Below are 16,935 nucleotides of genomic sequence, written 5' to 3'. Positions count from 1 at the left end.
GTGTGTGTTAGTGTGTGTGTGTGTGTGTCTGACTGTGTGTGTCTGACTGTGTGTGTCTGACTGTGTGTCCGACAGTGTGTGTCTGACTGTGTGTGTGTGTCCGACTGTGTGTGTGTCTCACAAAGATTAGACCGTATAATAACACTATATACTAGCACAATAGCATCAACTTAAGCATTGTTTTGTGAGATCTCAATGTATCCTTCCTGGTAAAATATTTTATAAATATATAAATAATATCAGAATGATAGGTAATTGTAGGGCGTGGCAAGGCTTTATAAGCCTTCCCCCACCCTGCAGAGCTCAGTCTGCGTGGAGCCCTCCATGGGTGAAGATTGCTTTTTTTTTTTGCGCTCGTTTTTATTATTTATTTTTTTTTAAATTGCGTCGGTTCTTATGGCTTTTTATTTGCCCTTTTTTGGGGCAGAAAAAAATAAGATTTTAGAAAAAAGAAGACGTCAAATGGTAAGTTGAGTTTTTCTTTACAGGTTAGTGTGGCGAAACCGACCTCGCCACGTGTCCTTGGAGGGGGCTGCTTGCCCGCCTCTTGCCTTTGGACTATGGCCCTGCAGGTTAAACTGTTTATTTTCCCTGCAGAAAGGCTTATTCGTGTGATCTGAGTGCCATTCATCTAATAATGTGCAGTCAGATCAAAGCTATCTGGGGATATGTAGAAATGTGTGTTTTATGTACTAAATGTATCAGTATGTAATTTTATGTCTTTTACTGTCTTTTTGTCTGCCATGTGGGTAATGGAGTTTGGCTCTGTCTTTGGAGATAATTAGATTTCTTCTCCAATTATCTCCAGGGCAGAAGGGAGGAAGCCAGGATGCATTGTGGGGATGTTTGACTTTTACTGTTTGAGCCAGATTAAAATACAATCAGCCAGGGGGAACAAAATATACTTTTACTAACTTTTGAACCCCTGGTCTGATTCATGCCATTTTTTTATATGTTATTCCCCTGAATTGATTGATTGTGAATATGTATTTTTATGCGAATGTGATGTATATTTTGGGAGTTATGAATGTTGTGTAAAAACTGTATTTTCCCTACCTATGATAATTGTACAGATAATTAGTTTCCAGGTAGAGGGGAGGGCTATGTGTGGGATGTAACTATTGTGTGATTGGTTAATGTACGTTACTGTGTGTGTCCCTCCCATTCATGGGAGCACCTAATAAAAAGGGCTGCAAGCTAGCAGCCAGAGAGTTCTATTTTTACCCTCAACTTGAGTCTTGTCTCTTATTGGGGGAATCTGCTACAAGGGATTGCTATGCTAGGCATATTCCCTTGCTATAATCACTGAGCACTTGTAAGAGCTTGTTCCTGCTTCGTTCTGAAGGGAGATAGCTGCAGCCTGCGGTGCTTATGGTGTCTGGTGGAGTGCTTGGAGTCCTCTGGAAGCGCTAGGAGCATCTTTCAATGGAGGTACCCAGTCGGGGTGCCAGTTGATCCGTTACATTGGTGGCAAGCGGTGGGATGGCGTCCTAGTGCGAGGAGAAGCAGCTCGGAGATACCGGTAACGTGTGGAGTTGTGCAGCATCCTTATCTTCAGCAACATAATGGAACCAGCAGTGGCTACAGCAAGCATGGCGTATAGCTACTCCGTACTAGAGTTTGGCACGATGGTAGGGTTACACCTGAAGTTTTACGGACCCAATCCAGAGGAGAAATACGTGCGGTTCGTGTGGGACATGGTGACCCGGAACCTACAACACAGGGCGTTGAGGGAAGGCCAGTGGGCACGTTGGGAGAAACTCCAGCCACAGGTAGAGTGGGACGAGGAAGAAACCGAGGTGGCCGGTGGAGATGGGACCGAGGTCTCTCTACCGGCCCTACAGGGATGCTGGGCACCCGGGCCAGATCCCCAGCGGCAGTATGTTTTACAGGGAGGGGAGACAGTCGGTCTCACTCCCCAGCGGCAGAATGTGTTATTGGAGGAAGAGACAACCGGTCTCCCTCCCCAACAGCAACCAGAGGTACCCGAGGTAGAGGACCTCATAGACTGGTCCTGGGAGGACCCCCTGCAGGCAGGTGGAGATGGGACCGAGATCTCTCCACCGGCCCTACAGGGATGCTGGGCAACCGGCCCAGATCCCCAACTAGAGCTGGAGTTACAGAAAGTGGAGAGCATCGACCTCCCCCCCCCCAGCAGCAGCCGGAGTACCAGGGGGAGGTAAGTGATATTTCTCCTCCCCAGCCAACTCCTTTGTTCCCTGACCCCCCAGCAGAAGAGCTGGCAACTGGGCAGAGCGCCGCTGGCCTCTGTCCTCCCTTGTTTCCTTCCCCTGAGCCTGACTTTCTACAGGCTGCCCCAGCGGAAGGTGCCGTCCTTCCTCCCCAGCAGCAGTGTGTAACCCAGGGAGCCGAAGGTGTCGTCCTTTCTCCCCAGCGGCAGTGTGTATCCCAGGGAGCTGAGGGTGCAATCCTTCCTCCCCAGCGACAGTGTGTACCCCAGGGAGCTGAAGGTGTCGTCCTTCCTCCCCAGCGGCAGTGGACAGTCCAGAGAGAGGAGCTTGTTACACCCTCTCTCCAGCGGCAGCCTAACCCACCAAGGGGAGATGTTGAGCCCCGCAACTGTGCAGATGGGACCGTAGTCTCTGCGCTTACAGCCCAAGGGGTAGGGACGGTCGGTCCTGTCCCCCAGCCCCAGAGCTGTGTACCCAGAGGGGAGACGGTCGGTCTCCCCCTCCCACAACCAGGCTCCAATCAGGCTACTTCGGTGGTAGCGCTGGCACCAGGGCAGAGTACCGCTGGTCTCTGCCCACTCAGCAACCCACCAAGGTAGTCTACCAGCTCCCCACACAGCCGTGGTGAGGCACCTGGACATGGACAAGTTGCTACTTTATCCAGGTGGAGTAAACATTTATTGTGGGTGGGCTGTACTGCTGTTTGGGCTTCGTGGGTGGGTTGCTGGACTAACCAGGGCACTGACCGGCAGGAGGTCAGATACCCTGTTAGTCTGGGGGGCAAAGGGGAGAAGTGTGGCGAAACCGACCTCGCCACGTGTCCTTGGAGGGGGCTGCTTGCCCGCCTCTTGCCTTTGGACTATGGCCCTGCAGGTTAAACTGTTTATTTTCCCTGCAGAAAGGCTTATTCATGTGATCTGAGTGCCATTCATCTAATAATGTGCAGTCAGATCAAAGCTATCTGGGGATATGTAGAAATGTGTGTTTTATGTACTAAATGTATCAGTATGTAATTTTATGTCTTTTACTGTCTTTTTGTCTGCCATGTGGGTAATGGAGTTTGGCTCTGTCTTTGGAGATAATTAGATTTCTTCTCCAATTATCTCCAGGGCAGAAGGGAGGAAGCCAGGATGCATTGTGGGGATGTTTGACTTTTACTGTTTGAGCCAGATTAAAATACAATCAGCCAGGGGGAACAAAAGATACTTTTACTAACTTTTGAACCCCTGGTCTGATTCATGCCATTTTTTTATATGTTATTCCCCTGAATGGATTGATTGTGAATATGTATTTTTATGCGAATGTGATGTATATTTTGGGAGTTATGAATGTTGTGTAAAAACTGTATTTTCCCTACCTATGATAATTGTACAGATAATTAGTTTACAGGTAGAGGGGAGGGCTATGTGTGGGATGTAACTATTGTGTGATTGGTTAATGTACGTTACTGTGTGTGTCCCTCCCCTTCATGGGAGCACCTAATAAAAAGGGCTGCAAGCTAGCAGCCAGAGAGTTCTATTTTTACCCTCAACTTGAGTCCTGTCTCTTATTGGGGGAATCTGCTACAAAGGATTGCTATGCTAGGCATATTCCCTTGCTATAATCACTGAGCACTTGTAAGAGCTTGTTCCTGCTTCGTTCTGAAGGGAGATAGCTGCAGCCTGCGGTGCTTATGGTGTCTGGTGGAGTGCTTGGAGTCCTCTGGAAGCGCTAGGAGCATCTTTCAACGGAGGTACCCAGTCGGGGTGCCAGTTGATCCGTTACAGTTAGTTATTTTATTCCCCCCTCACTATTTTTTAGGGTGAAGGGGTTAGGTAAGGGGTTACTTATTTTGGGATGGGGGGTGGGTGACTAAGGGCTTGGGGACCTCTAGTCACCTTTGATGGGGGGGGGGGATTTTTATTTAGGGCCCCCACCCACCACTCAGGGGTGGGGGCCAGGGGGGGGAGGACAGTAGGTCCCCCCCTCATTATTTTTATGGCCCCCACCCACCGTGCAGGGGTGGGGGCCAGGGGGGGAGGACAGTAGGTCCCCCCATTGTGATTTATGGCCCCCACCCACCGTGTAGGGGTGGGGGCCAGGGGGGAGGACAGTAGGTCGCCTCCCTCATTATTTTCATGGTCCCCACCCACCGTGCAGGGGTGAGGGCCAGGGAGGGAGGACAGTAGGTCTCCCCCTCGTTATTTTTATGGTCCCCACCCACCGCGCAGGGGTGGGGGCGGGGGGAGGACAGTAGGTCCCCCCATTGTGATTTATGGCCCCCACCCACCGCGCAGGGGTGGGGGCCGGGGGGGAGGACAGTAGGTCTCCCCCTCATTATTTTCATGGCCCCCACCCACCGCGCAGGGGTGGGGGCGGGGGGAGGACAGTAGGTCCCCCTCCCCAGTGTGTATCAGGGTCCCTGAGGACAGGTGTCAATCCATATCTGCCAAGTGACCCTATGTAGGGGGAACAGTCCCTATTCTGCTCTGTGTCAGTGTGTATTAGGGATCCTTAGGATAGGTGTCAATCCATATCTGCCAAGTGACCCTATGTAGGGGGAACAGTCCCTATTCTGCTCTGTGTCAGTGTGTATCAGGGATCCTTAGGATAGGTGTCAATCCATATCTGCCAAGTGACCCTATGTAGGGGGAACAGTCCCTATTCTGCTCTGTGTCAGTGTGTATCAGGGTCTCTGAGGACAGGTGTCAATCCATATGTCAAGGTGTCAATATGTCATATGTCAGGTGTCAATCCATATCCATTGTGATTTAGGAATGTTAGGTGATTTATGCCCTTTATGGATTAAAACCAGACTCTGCATCAACTGTGTAATTTTCCATGGGAGTTTTGCCATGGATCCCCCTCCGGCATGCCACAGTGCAGGTGTTTGTCCCCTTGAAACAACTTTTCCATCACTATTGTGGCCAGAAAGAGTCCCTGTGGGTTTTAAAATTCGCCTGCCCATTGAAGTCTATGGCGGTGGTTCGCCGGTTCGTGAAAGTTCGCGTTCGCCATTCGCGAACTGAAAATTTTATGTTTGCAACATCACTACTTGCTAGTAAAGCATATAAATGTATGCTATGAAAGTTGTCACCATAGTAACCACACCTTGCCGGTAAAATAGGACTCAACCTGAGCGTGCATACTTCACCATGTTACCATACACTCACTGCTTAACTGCATGTACTGGACTTACTAGTGGTTATTACTATATATTATACCACTTCTCTTATTTTTAACAAGAATCCTTTTTAATTATTTGCTAAATAAACCGTGTTTGATTTTATCCCGCTTGAAATATTATTTGCAAAGACATTATCATAATACCGAGCTGTCGATTCTCAACACCATTTTATTTCTGACCAGAACACCAGAAATACGGTTATTAAATCTGGCTTATGCATATCCACCACTACAAAGGTGGATAAAGACTTTACAGTAAAGAATAAAAATACAGTCACATTTATTCCCCTTTTCTATAAGAATTAGGGGTAAACTTTTGAAGCGCTGACACTTTCTACATTACATACTTTACCATGTGATTGGCCTTAGTAGGATATAGTAACAGACAGTGTATACAATATAATAAAGTAACTCTGGAGTGGAGTTAGGATGTCATTGTTGACAGACGTGCACCGCAACTACCAGACTTGGCGTCTGTATGCATTACACAAAGGAGCAGCTGGATACACCTAGATAAACAATAAGCCGCCAGCAAAATCAGAGAGAGATTCCTCAAAACAAACAATGTTTTCTAGCATCACATCTATATCACAGACAAAGCAGAAATTCCAGAAGCTGCGGACTCTAACGAGGCCTCAAACCAAGCGCCAGAATACCGGAGGTCCCTAGAGAATTAGATTATTTTAGATACAGCCGAGGATATCAAGCTTATACTTTCAGATTTTCATGAAGATCTAAAAGATATTAAAGGGACACTATAGTCACCAAAACAACTTTAGCTTAATTAACCAGTTTTTGTGTATAGATCATGCTCAATGCTCTGCTATTTAGAAGTTAAATCACTTTTGTTTCTGTTTATGGAGCCCTAGCCACACCTCCCCTTGCTGTGACTAACATAGCCTGCATGAAAAGAAATGGTTTCATTTTTAATCAGATATACCTTACTTACATTTTTTTTATCTCCTGCTTTGTAAATTGAACTTTAATGAAAAACAGGAGGCTCCTGCAGGGTCTAGCAAGCTATTAAAAGAGCAGAAGAAAGATAACAAATTCTAAATTAAACAATTTGCCATAAAGGAAGTGTAAACATTAGATGACTCTTTACAGGAAGTGTTTAGAATGTCTGTGTAAGTCACATGCAGAGAGGTGTGACTAGGGCTATATAAACAAAGCAATTTAACTCCTAAATGGCAGAAACCTGAGCAGTGAGACTGCAGGGGCATGATCTATACACCAAAACTGCTTCATTAAGTTAAAGTTAACAAATGTGCTATGGCTGCAGATCTCAAGAAATAACAATTTGAGCTATTAGAAGAAAAAAAATGATTAAATAATCCAGCAAACTTAATGCTCTACTAAATGAGCATATTACTTTATGCAAAGAAGTATGCTTTTTTAAGTCAGATGAATAGATCTGGAGAATAGATCTTAACATAACAATATTCGCATAAGGGGAATACGGATAAGGAGTGGACCAGTGAGTGCTAAGGGACAGTCCTTAAAAAGCGTAGAGCTTAATGCCAAGCTCAGGGTGCTGTCTGCACAGTATGCCCTTGGTTGGTCATCCTGCATGATTGGCAAGTGACCTGATGTGCATTCACACCAGACTGACCATCTAAATTTTCATGCAGACTGAGTTCCCCAGCAGTAAGGCACTCCTTTGGACCGGAAGGCGAGTCGTGATGGGGCCCAAATTTCTGCACCACTGCAGCATTGCCCGAGTTAGGCCTTGAAAGAAATTTAACGAGGAGTCCTCAAACTGCAGTGGGGTTTTGCCCCGTACTACCGCCATGATACAACCTTTGTCAATCATGGAGGTGCAGCGGTAGAGGTAGAGGGTTTGGCCGTGTTGGTGATTCGGGAGACGCCATCCAGTATAACTTTTTTACCCTCGCTGGCAGGAGTACAGCAGCTAACAGGCTCCAAGTGTAATGCAGGAGTTCTTCTGCCCCTACTGCCGCTGGTATGCCTCGGATTTTAATATTGTTTCACCTTAGTTGGAGTTCAAGGGTTGTCAGCCGCTGTGACAGTGTTTGGTGGTGAGTATTGAGCAGTTGTACTGGATCTTCTAGGTTGGACACCGTGGTTTGGACGTCCAGGATGTCTTCCTCCATTGCCTTTATGTGGTCAGTGTTAGCTCGAATCTCCGTGCATACACGTGCGAGGTCAGCCGCCATCATTTTATGAAGGTCTGCGAGGAGTACTTTAAGGTCCCCTTTAATAGTTGGTGCTAAGCTATCTGCCTGCTGTAAGCTTAGCGGTGGCTCAGTTTGGGGTGTTTGCTCGGGTTCCAGTTCCCGGCTTTCTGACCCTGAGGGAGGTGCCGCTGTGGCATAACCGGCCTTATCCGTTGCAGTCTTTCGGGCTGCGAGCGTCTGGCCCCTACGTCACTGTCGGGCTTTTGTGTATGACGCTTCATGGCTGGAGTGTCGGGCAGCGGGGACAGCCAGGATTGCTCCGGTATGCTTGGGCTGTGTGCTCCAATGAGGGTGTTGAGGAGTGACTCTAGGCCTTGTGGCGTCGGGTGGTTGTAGGCCCCAGATTTGTGCCTCGGTTTGTTTTGCCTTGGGGTGTACTGAAAGGGCATCGATGCGGTAGCGTGCCCTGTATGCAGATTTCTGGGTTTTAGAGCTTTATGGCGTGCTGGAAAGGAAATATTTGGTGGCTGGACAACTGTGACTTTTTAATTTTGTCTATTTTTTATTTTATTTATTTTCTTTTTTTTGTAAATTTTTATCTTCTTATTGTTTTGACTTCTTCATGGGGCTCTCTATTTACTTTATTATTTTCTCTATGAAGTACAGCTTACGGTTAATCATACAGACAATTTACCTTCCAGCAAGGTGTATAATCAAGGAGAGGTTATATTTCACTATACAAGAGTATTTACACAAAAACTATAGTTACTTTTAATGAACCCGAGAAGTTTAGCTTACATTACCTGTATTATTTCTGTTATAAGTATTTTAAAATATTAATCTGCTGTATGTGTGAATATACTTTATTTGCTGATATTACAGCCTTATCACTTTCTTTGTCTTTCTCTTCTTTTGAGATATATAATGCTCATGTTCCAGAATTAAGAACCATGTGCAACAGCTATTATTATTATTATTATTATTACCATTTATATAGCGCCAACAGATTCCGTAGCGCTTTACAATATTATGAGAGGGGGATTTAACTATAAATAGGACAATTACAAATAAACTTACAGGAACAATAGGTTAAAGAGGACCCTGCTCAATTGAACTTACATTCTATAGGAGGTGGGGTGTAAAACACATTAGGACAGGAATTTGCAGTCAAATAAGGTGGGCTGCCCTTTAGGAGAGGGCAAGAGACAGGTATGTGAGGTAGGGGTTACTCTGGGAGGCCATAAGCTTTCCTAAAGAGATGGGTTTTAAGGCACTTCTTAAAAGATGCAAGACTAGGGGAGAGTCTGATGGCGGTAGGCAGGCTATTCCATAGGAAGGGAGCCGACCGCGAGAAGTCCTGCAAGCGTGATTTGGCCGTATGGGTGCGGACAACGGTGGTCACGGTCAGAGCGGAGAGACCAAGAAGGGACATACCTATGGATCTGTGAGGAGATATAAGAGGGGCTAGAGTTGTTCAGTGCTTTATAGGTGTGAATTAGTACCTTGAATTGACTCCAATAGAATACAGGACTGTAAGGACTGGCAGAGGGGTGAGGTGTGAGAGAAACGACTAGAGAGGAAAATCAGTCTGGCAGCAGCGTTCATTACGGACTGTAGCGGTGCAGTACGGCTTTTGGGAAGACCAATCAGGAGAGGGTTACAATAATCCATGCGGGAAATTACTACAGCATGGACAAGCTCCTTGGTAGTATCTGGTGCAAGAAAGGGGCGAATGCGGGCTATGTTTTTAAGATGGAATCTACAGGATTTGGCAACATGCTGGATGTGAGGCTCAAAGGTGAGGCCAGAATCAAGTATGACGCCAAGACAGCGCACTTGCAAGGATGGACTGATGTGGGTACCACAAACTTGAAGGGAGAGCGAAAGAGGAGGATCAGTATTAGGAGGAGGAAAGACAAGGAGCTCAGTTTTAGAAAGATTGAGTTTCAGAAAGCGGGAGGACATCCAGTCAGAGATGGAAGAAAGGCAAGCAGTGACACGTTGCAGGATGGCAGGGGAGAGGTCCGGGGAGGAGAGATATAACTAGGTGTCATCAACGTACAGGTGGTAGTGGAATCCAAAAGAGGTAATAAGTTTGCCAAGAGAGGCAGTATAAAGAGAAAATAGAAGGGGACCAAGGACAGAGCCTTGGCTGACTCCAACCGAGACAGGACGAGGGGAGGACGTATCATTAGAAAAAGAGACACTGAATGAGCGTTGGGAGAGATAAGAAGAAACCCACGAGAGGACAGAGTCACAGAGACTAAGTGATTGAAGAGTTTGAAGAAGGAGAGCTGATCAAAGGCCGCTGAGAGGTCAAGAAGAATTAGTATGAAGTAGTGGCCTTTGGATTTAGCTGTGATTAGGTCGTTAGTAACTTTGATAAGCGCAGTCTCAGTAGAGTGGAGAGGGCGGAAGCCAGATTGAAGAGGGTCAAGGATAGAGTTGGAATTGAGGAAATGAGACACACGGGTAATTCTTATGCGACATATTTGGTTATAGAGCGAGGAGCACGCAGGAGTATGCCCATGGGGGCTTGATCTTTTTCTTTTCTTTTTACAATTTTGGGAAATCTTTAAATAGCTTTTTTTCTTTTCTCTAAAATCAACAGTTAAGTATGAATACACTTCTAGTTTTGTCAATTCTAGGGTAATAGCTTCTAGATCCAAGGATATATTTGACTGCCTTTTTGGGGTTTAGAAGGAATTTTCTAATTTGCTGCCAAATTGGAAGCACGTCAAACTGGGTTTTTTGCTTTCTTTTTGGATCAACTAGTTACATTTCTGAGATGGCATTAAAGATTTTTTTACTGGAAACAGACGAATATTCCTACAATAACGCAATGGATGGAACGAGTAGAGGAGATCTATAGAGCAGAATCAATACAGGCCACCCTTCTGGGTCTCGAGGATAAGAATGTGGAGAGATGGCGCCCGTGGCTACTCTATGTTGCAGACCAAAGCTCTGACAGGGACGATCGTCTGCGGACACGAGGAACCCCGCACCCCCCTCCGAATGGAGATTGAGCTATGCTACGATTCACGCGATGCCATGGGCACGGGCAATGGAACCCCCACCCACCCCACCCCAGCCCTCCCTCTCCTCAAACCTCTGTCTCATCTTACTGCCCCCCCCCCCCTACCTCCGTATCTCCCCCTTCTATTTCTCACTCAACATGCCTTTCAGTACTCGGACAAAGCTCCGTGACTTAATCGAAAAACAGAAGTAGCTCGATACAACCCGAGATTACTAACGGTTGCTTCACACACTTGCATTCACACCCCAGATAATTTGTATTAAACACATTTAGCTGTAGTTTAAAACACCCTTATCTAACATCATGTGATTTTTCTATTACTTTTCAATCAACAGGTTATACTAAATCTGATGGTGTTTCAATCTTTATACACAAGTTTATACTATTTCAGCTTTATTCTCAAACTATTGACACAAAAGGACATTATATTATTTTGACTTCTGTTAATAGCCAAGATTACATGCGCCAAATACAAAACAAATATACTTCCGTAAGCCACTTTTTGCAAAAATACACCTTAAAGAAAGATATTTTATCGTATTTTAATTTGAAAGGGTTTTAATATTGCCACCAACTCTTAATTACATACTCCTGGATCCCACGCCGCTTCTACTATTGAACATTTCTCTTTATTAGGATCCTCTTTTTAAACATTTTGCCATTCTTACACACTTATAGATCCCTGGAAAAGTACCAATCCAACATCTAAAGACAGACCTAATTTCATTATTACAGACACAAGAGCTATTCTTGCTTAGATCACTTTGTAGTAGATAAACATCTAATACAGAAGGTAAACACATGTATTATTAATCCAATTCATTGGTCAGATCATTCTGCTCTTCTCCTCTTCCAGAAAGAGGCTACACCTTTTCACAGTAAAGGTTCATGGAGAATCAATGATACTCTCATAACGGATAAAGCAACACAAATGTATTTACCTGCTCACTTAAAGAGTACTTTGCAATTATCTTCTATCATAGAATCTCAGATGAATAATCTCAATGCTCCAATCTCACTGGAAGAAGTTTCCACTGTAGTTAGGAGGCTGAAACCTCACAGATCTGCAGGCCCAGATGGTCTTTCTAGTTTTTATTATAAAGCGTTTTCATCTATTCCCTGGTATCACTTTTTAATTTCAATACTACTGAACAATCCTTTCCCAAATAATTTCTGCTTGCACATATTATTACTATTCCTAACCTGGTTAAGTCCTGTACAGTTTTCCAGAACTTCAGTCCCATCTCATTATTAAATTCAGAGAGGTGTAGGCTACATCACACACCCTCAGACACGGTCTAGCAAAGTTTGCCCTCAAAAACCCGTCAATCAAGCAATGAGAAAACTTGTGAGTGGAGCTAAGAAGATGCCATCAGTCACTTTAACCCCGTAAGGACCAAACTTCTGGAATAAAAGGGAATCATGACATGTCATACATGTCATGTGTCCTTAAAGGGTTAAACAGCTACATATGTCAGTGGCTGAGACTGGAGTGAATGTGCACCAAACAACAATTTCAAGAGCTCTGCATCAAAGTGGACTGTGTGGCAGACTGACAAGAAAGAAGTCATTACTCAAAACCAGCCATGTGAAAGCATGTCTAAAGTTTGGTTTAAAAAGCGTGAAAATGACTTGGCTAAAATATATGAAGAACGTTTTGTTGTTAGTAGAGACCAAGATGGTTGTTAAATTTGTATTTTGGCATTTCGTTCTTATTACAGCCTTGTACTGTTGACTGTACTTAAATGTAGATAAAAAAAGAAGCCAAATTAGAGCCACAATTCAAACCACTAGGTGTGGTGTAAACAAAACACTGGCCATGCCTCAACAAACATTTCCCCTACAGTGAAATATGCTGGTGACAGCCTCATGGTGTGGGAGCGATCTTCATCAGGAATCTTGTGAGAACTGAAGAATTTATAGATGGAACAAAATACAGGACAATGCATACAGCAGGACAACCTTTTTCAGTCTGTTAACAAGCTGAAGTTCTGGAGAAAGGTTACCTTCAAACACGACAGTAACCCAAAGCACAAGTTGAAGGCAGTTTGAAATAAAAAGTAAAAATCATAGTGTCCTGATATCAATCCTAGGGAGTATCTGTGGCACTATTTGAAGATTACATTCCACAGATAAACCAGATTACAGATAAACCAAACTGAATCAGATCTGTAGACCAGATCTGCCATAACATATGGACAAAATTATTACTGGTCAGTGTATGAAGCTGGAAACATGACTAAACTACATATTAAATGGATACTCTAGATACCCAGACCACTGGGTGCTGTGAACCCCTTGTTTTATCCATGCAGTGTAAAACATTGCCATTCAGCAGGAACTGAAATGCTTTAATTGCAGGGTATAAATGCCTCTAGTTACTGTCACTCTGTACACACTGTGCTGCCGAAATCACCATTATTATTTATATAGCGCACCATTATTATTTATATAGATTCCGTGCGCTGTACAATGGGTGGACTAACAGACATGTCATTGTAACCAGACAACTGGACGTACAGGAACAGAGAGGTGGAGGGCCCTGCTCAATGAGCTAGCAAAATATACTTTCCTGAAGACCACTTCCTCTGCCTCTAGAGCGAAGAATGAAAAACAGACTAGGCCGGAGCGTGTGCAGATGCCAATCCCCAAACAATATACGTAGAATCCCACAATTGTTAGAATGTTCATAATGATAACAAGGGGCACAAATATCTTACCTTGACCATCTCTCTTCATCTGCTTAAACAGTGCAAATTTCTGAGGGTCATCCAGAACCTGAAATTTCTGTAGAAGTCCCCTGATGACCTCACTTGCTGTTGTCACGCTGCTGATATGAAGCTGTTTTACCGCATCCAATGGTAGAAAGAATGATGTCTTGTTTTCTGCTACCTTATTTGGTAAAACCTCCTTCATCGTGTTAGACAGTGACTGAGAGCCACCAGTAACTGTTACTGGATGTCGGAGATTTAAATGCACCTTAATGAATCCTGTATAAGTGCCATCATCAGCCTGGAAATAATGAGAAGAATTGGGGGCTTTATTATTGTTTTGTTTTTTATTCATGCCTTGATATAGGACATACATGATATACTAATTCCAAAATGGTCTCTTACCCACTGTGAATGTGGAACAACGTCTCAGATGTTTATGAGATGTTCAACCACACCTATATAATTTACTAATGCACTGTGTAATCTTCTGCAAAATAGTTGTAGAGTTAACCTCAGCCTTTAGAAGAAGGTATATTTAAAAGTAGACCAGAGCCTCTCTAGTATAGGACTAGGATTGTAGTATAACAATATACATCACTAGAACTGTGCATTACCACCACAGAACCATATATTTTTTTTAAACCAATTTTTTTTTAAACCATTATTTTTTTTAACAATAAAAAGCAACAATAAACTATGGTTGGATTGCACTGTAAGAAAGTGAATAAACTTCTCGTAAATCGAGTGTAGACACTTTCCCAGTGACTCCCCATCTTGGTTTACAGTCTATATTCTATATCCATTCTTAAAATTAGGAGGAATTCGCTGATGGATGAGGAACACAGGCAATAAAAATAAAGTCAGATTAAAATGGTGTAACATGTGAATATGTATTCATCCACAAAATTTTATTATCTATCGAATTATTGGAGAATGGAATCAAAATGATAAGTATTACTGGGGTTTAAATATTATGCAATATATTGTATAAAGAATTGAAATTAATTATTTGGGGTTATTTATAGCAGCTTAATAAATTAAAATAGTTATAGCTACGTAGTGGGTTCCATAGTGCCATAACCTCTCTTTATATACTTTTTGGTCATGTACTGTTTATATAAATACCTATTTCAGTGCATTCAACCGTCTCAGCCACATCCCTTCCTGTATATACTTTACCACATAACTGTGCAATTTCCACAGACAAGTGCTGGTAACCAAGTAACCGGTATTGTACTGCAAAAGTTCAGTGACATTTAATGTGGCACCCACCATCTTTTTACAACAGAAACATTTTCAGTTTTATGGCCTCTGATCATGGTCTTGTGTAGGTATGTAAGTAGTATTAAACATAAAAGCTCACCATTTTCATGATTAGGCCATTTTGAACCATCTTGTTGAAGTTCTCTATTTTCTGCCTCAGCTCCTGAGTAGTGGTTTTTTTTTCCTCTTTCGGGGCATCCTGGAAATTTTGGATATAAAACACATGGTGAAGAGGTGGAATTCACTAGGATCTGTCCTCTGTCCTATAATACTTTAACGCTCCGTATAGATCAATATAATATACTACCCCCAATGGCGTCTTTAATACCCCTTGCGTATTTGTTCCCTATATTTGTACATGTCTGTTAGTTGCCCTTTTTATATGCCCCACACAGACAGTGTCTACCAAAACTCTCCTCCTCCCATAGTCATATTTCCTCCGTTACAGGCACATAATCTCCTAAACGATCATAGTATGGGGGGGAAAGTAGTCACAGCCCTCTGCTATTAGTCGTTACATCCAATAGATGTGTAATAATATAAATTGGAGTGTGCTAGAGAAGAAATACTGGTACGTGCCTCTTTTGCTGATACTGGTCACTCTCACAGGTCCCTTGCATAGCCCTGCACTGCTGCATTGGCAGAAAAGATGATGCTGAACAATTCGAGGGAGCTGTAAGAGTGGTTTGTTTTGCCATATAGTTAGACACACTATTGGCGCTCTCTCACAGTGCACAATGCTAAGCTGGAGTGAGATCTTCTCATCTCCCCAACCAAGTGTTCATGGGAGATGACAGACATCTGTAACGTACCGCTTTGGTTTCTAAATCAAGATTTAGTTGCAAATGCAGCAATCTAAGAGCTTGTTTTAGGATGATAGAACCACTCCAGTGTTATATGTTAAATTGGGTAATAGTAACATCTCCTGGATGTTGTGCAAAAGTAACATTCCCAGGACATAGTAATCTGAATGTACCTTTCATGGTTAAATACTGTGTTATTATTATATGTGAATACATTTATTCATAATGCTGGAGTGTTGGTGAATCTCCTAGTCCCCACTGGCCCTTTATTTCCTGTTAGAAAAAAAAGAAATTAGCTCACCTGTAATCCAGAGGCTTGCATGATCACTAAACTGCAGCTCCACATGACCTGCCGGGAGGTCACCAGTGCTGATGACCTCCCAGTCAATAGAATGCTTTATAGAGAAGCATTGGGAGTCCGTGTGCATGCAAAGCAATCACCGCTCTACACTGTCAATGCTTCTTATGTGCTGGAACACAAGTGATCAGGAAGAACACCATCCTGGCTATCTGGTCGACAGATGTAACTTAGCACCTTTACAAAAGTGCAATGTCTCTTGACATCTGTACTTTTATAAGAGTGAAAGAAGGCACACTATGTTAATGATTTTCTGTTTTGTTTCTTTAAAAAATACTTGTTTAAAATGTTGTTTGTAAAGAGTGCACATGTATATCAACTTCCAAGGGCCTTGTATTCCTATATATATATACAGTTGCAAGAAAAAGTATGTGAACTCTTTCGAAAGATATGGATTTCTGCACAAATTGGTTTTATAAAATGTGATCTCATCATCTAAGTCACAACAATAGACAATCACAGTCTGCTTAAACTAATAACACACAAAGAATGAAATGTTGCCATGTTTTTATTGAACACACCATGTAAACATTCACAGTGCAGGTGGAAAAAGTATGTGAACCCCTAGACTAATGACATCTCCAAGAGCTAATTGGAGTGAGATGTCAGCCAACTGGAGTCCAATCAATGAGATGAGATTGGAGGTGTTGGTTACAGCTGCCCTGCCCTATTAAAAACACACACCAGTTCTGGGTTTGCTTTTTACAAGAAGCATTGCCTGATGTGAATGATGCCTCGCACAAAAGAGCTCTCAGAAGACCTACGATTAAGAATTGTTGACTTGCATAAAGCTGGAAAGGGTTATAAAAGTATCTCCAAAAGCCTTGCTGTTCATCAGTCCGTGGTAAGACAAATTGTCTATAAATGGAGAAAGTTCAGCACTGCTGCTACTCTCCCTAGGAGTGGCCGTCCTGTAAAGATGACTGCAAGAGCACAGCACAGACTGCTCAATGAGGTGAAGAAGAATCCTAGAGTGTGAGCTAAAGACTTACAAAAGTCACTGGCAAATGCTAACATCCCTGTTAGCGAATCTACAATACGTAAAACACTAAACCAGAATGGATTTCATGGGAGGATACCACAGAGGAAGCCACTGCTGTCCAAACAAAACATTGCTGCACGTTTACAGTTTGCACAAGAGCACCTGGATGTTCCATAGCAGTACTGGCAAAATATTCTGTGGACAGATGAAACCAAAGTTGAGTTGTTTGGAAGAAACACACAACACTATGTGTGGCGAAAAAGAGGCACAGCACACCAACATC

At 43.4% G+C, this 16,935-nt stretch overlaps 1 protein-coding gene across 4 annotated transcripts in view; it reads right to left on the bottom strand.

Annotated features, from left to right (window-relative positions):
• RASSF5 (Ras association domain family member 5) overlaps positions 1 to 16,935 on the bottom strand; it is a 103,833-nt gene that overhangs the window by 6,663 nt on the left and 80,235 nt on the right. For 3 of the 4 annotated variants that reach the window (XM_063451080.1, XM_063451088.1, XM_063451097.1), the window contains 2 exons: positions 14,610 to 14,708; positions 13,253 to 13,544 (listed from right to left, as the gene is read on the bottom strand). In XM_063451080.1, coding sequence (XP_063307150.1) covers positions 13,253 to 13,544; positions 14,610 to 14,708 — 391 coding nt within the window. Of the gene's footprint in view, positions 1 to 13,252; positions 13,545 to 14,609; positions 14,709 to 15,613; positions 15,831 to 16,935 lie in introns of those variants that run through there. The other variant, XM_063451106.1, reaches the window with a different exon arrangement.

This window comes from Pelobates fuscus, chromosome 1 (assembly GCF_036172605.1).
Source record: "Pelobates fuscus isolate aPelFus1 chromosome 1, aPelFus1.pri, whole genome shotgun sequence".
In the NCBI taxonomy this organism is placed as follows: Eukaryota; Metazoa; Chordata; class Amphibia; order Anura; family Pelobatidae; genus Pelobates; species Pelobates fuscus.
The sequence above is the reverse complement of the archived record's forward strand: the minus strand, read 5'-3'. Positions and strand labels throughout refer to the sequence as shown.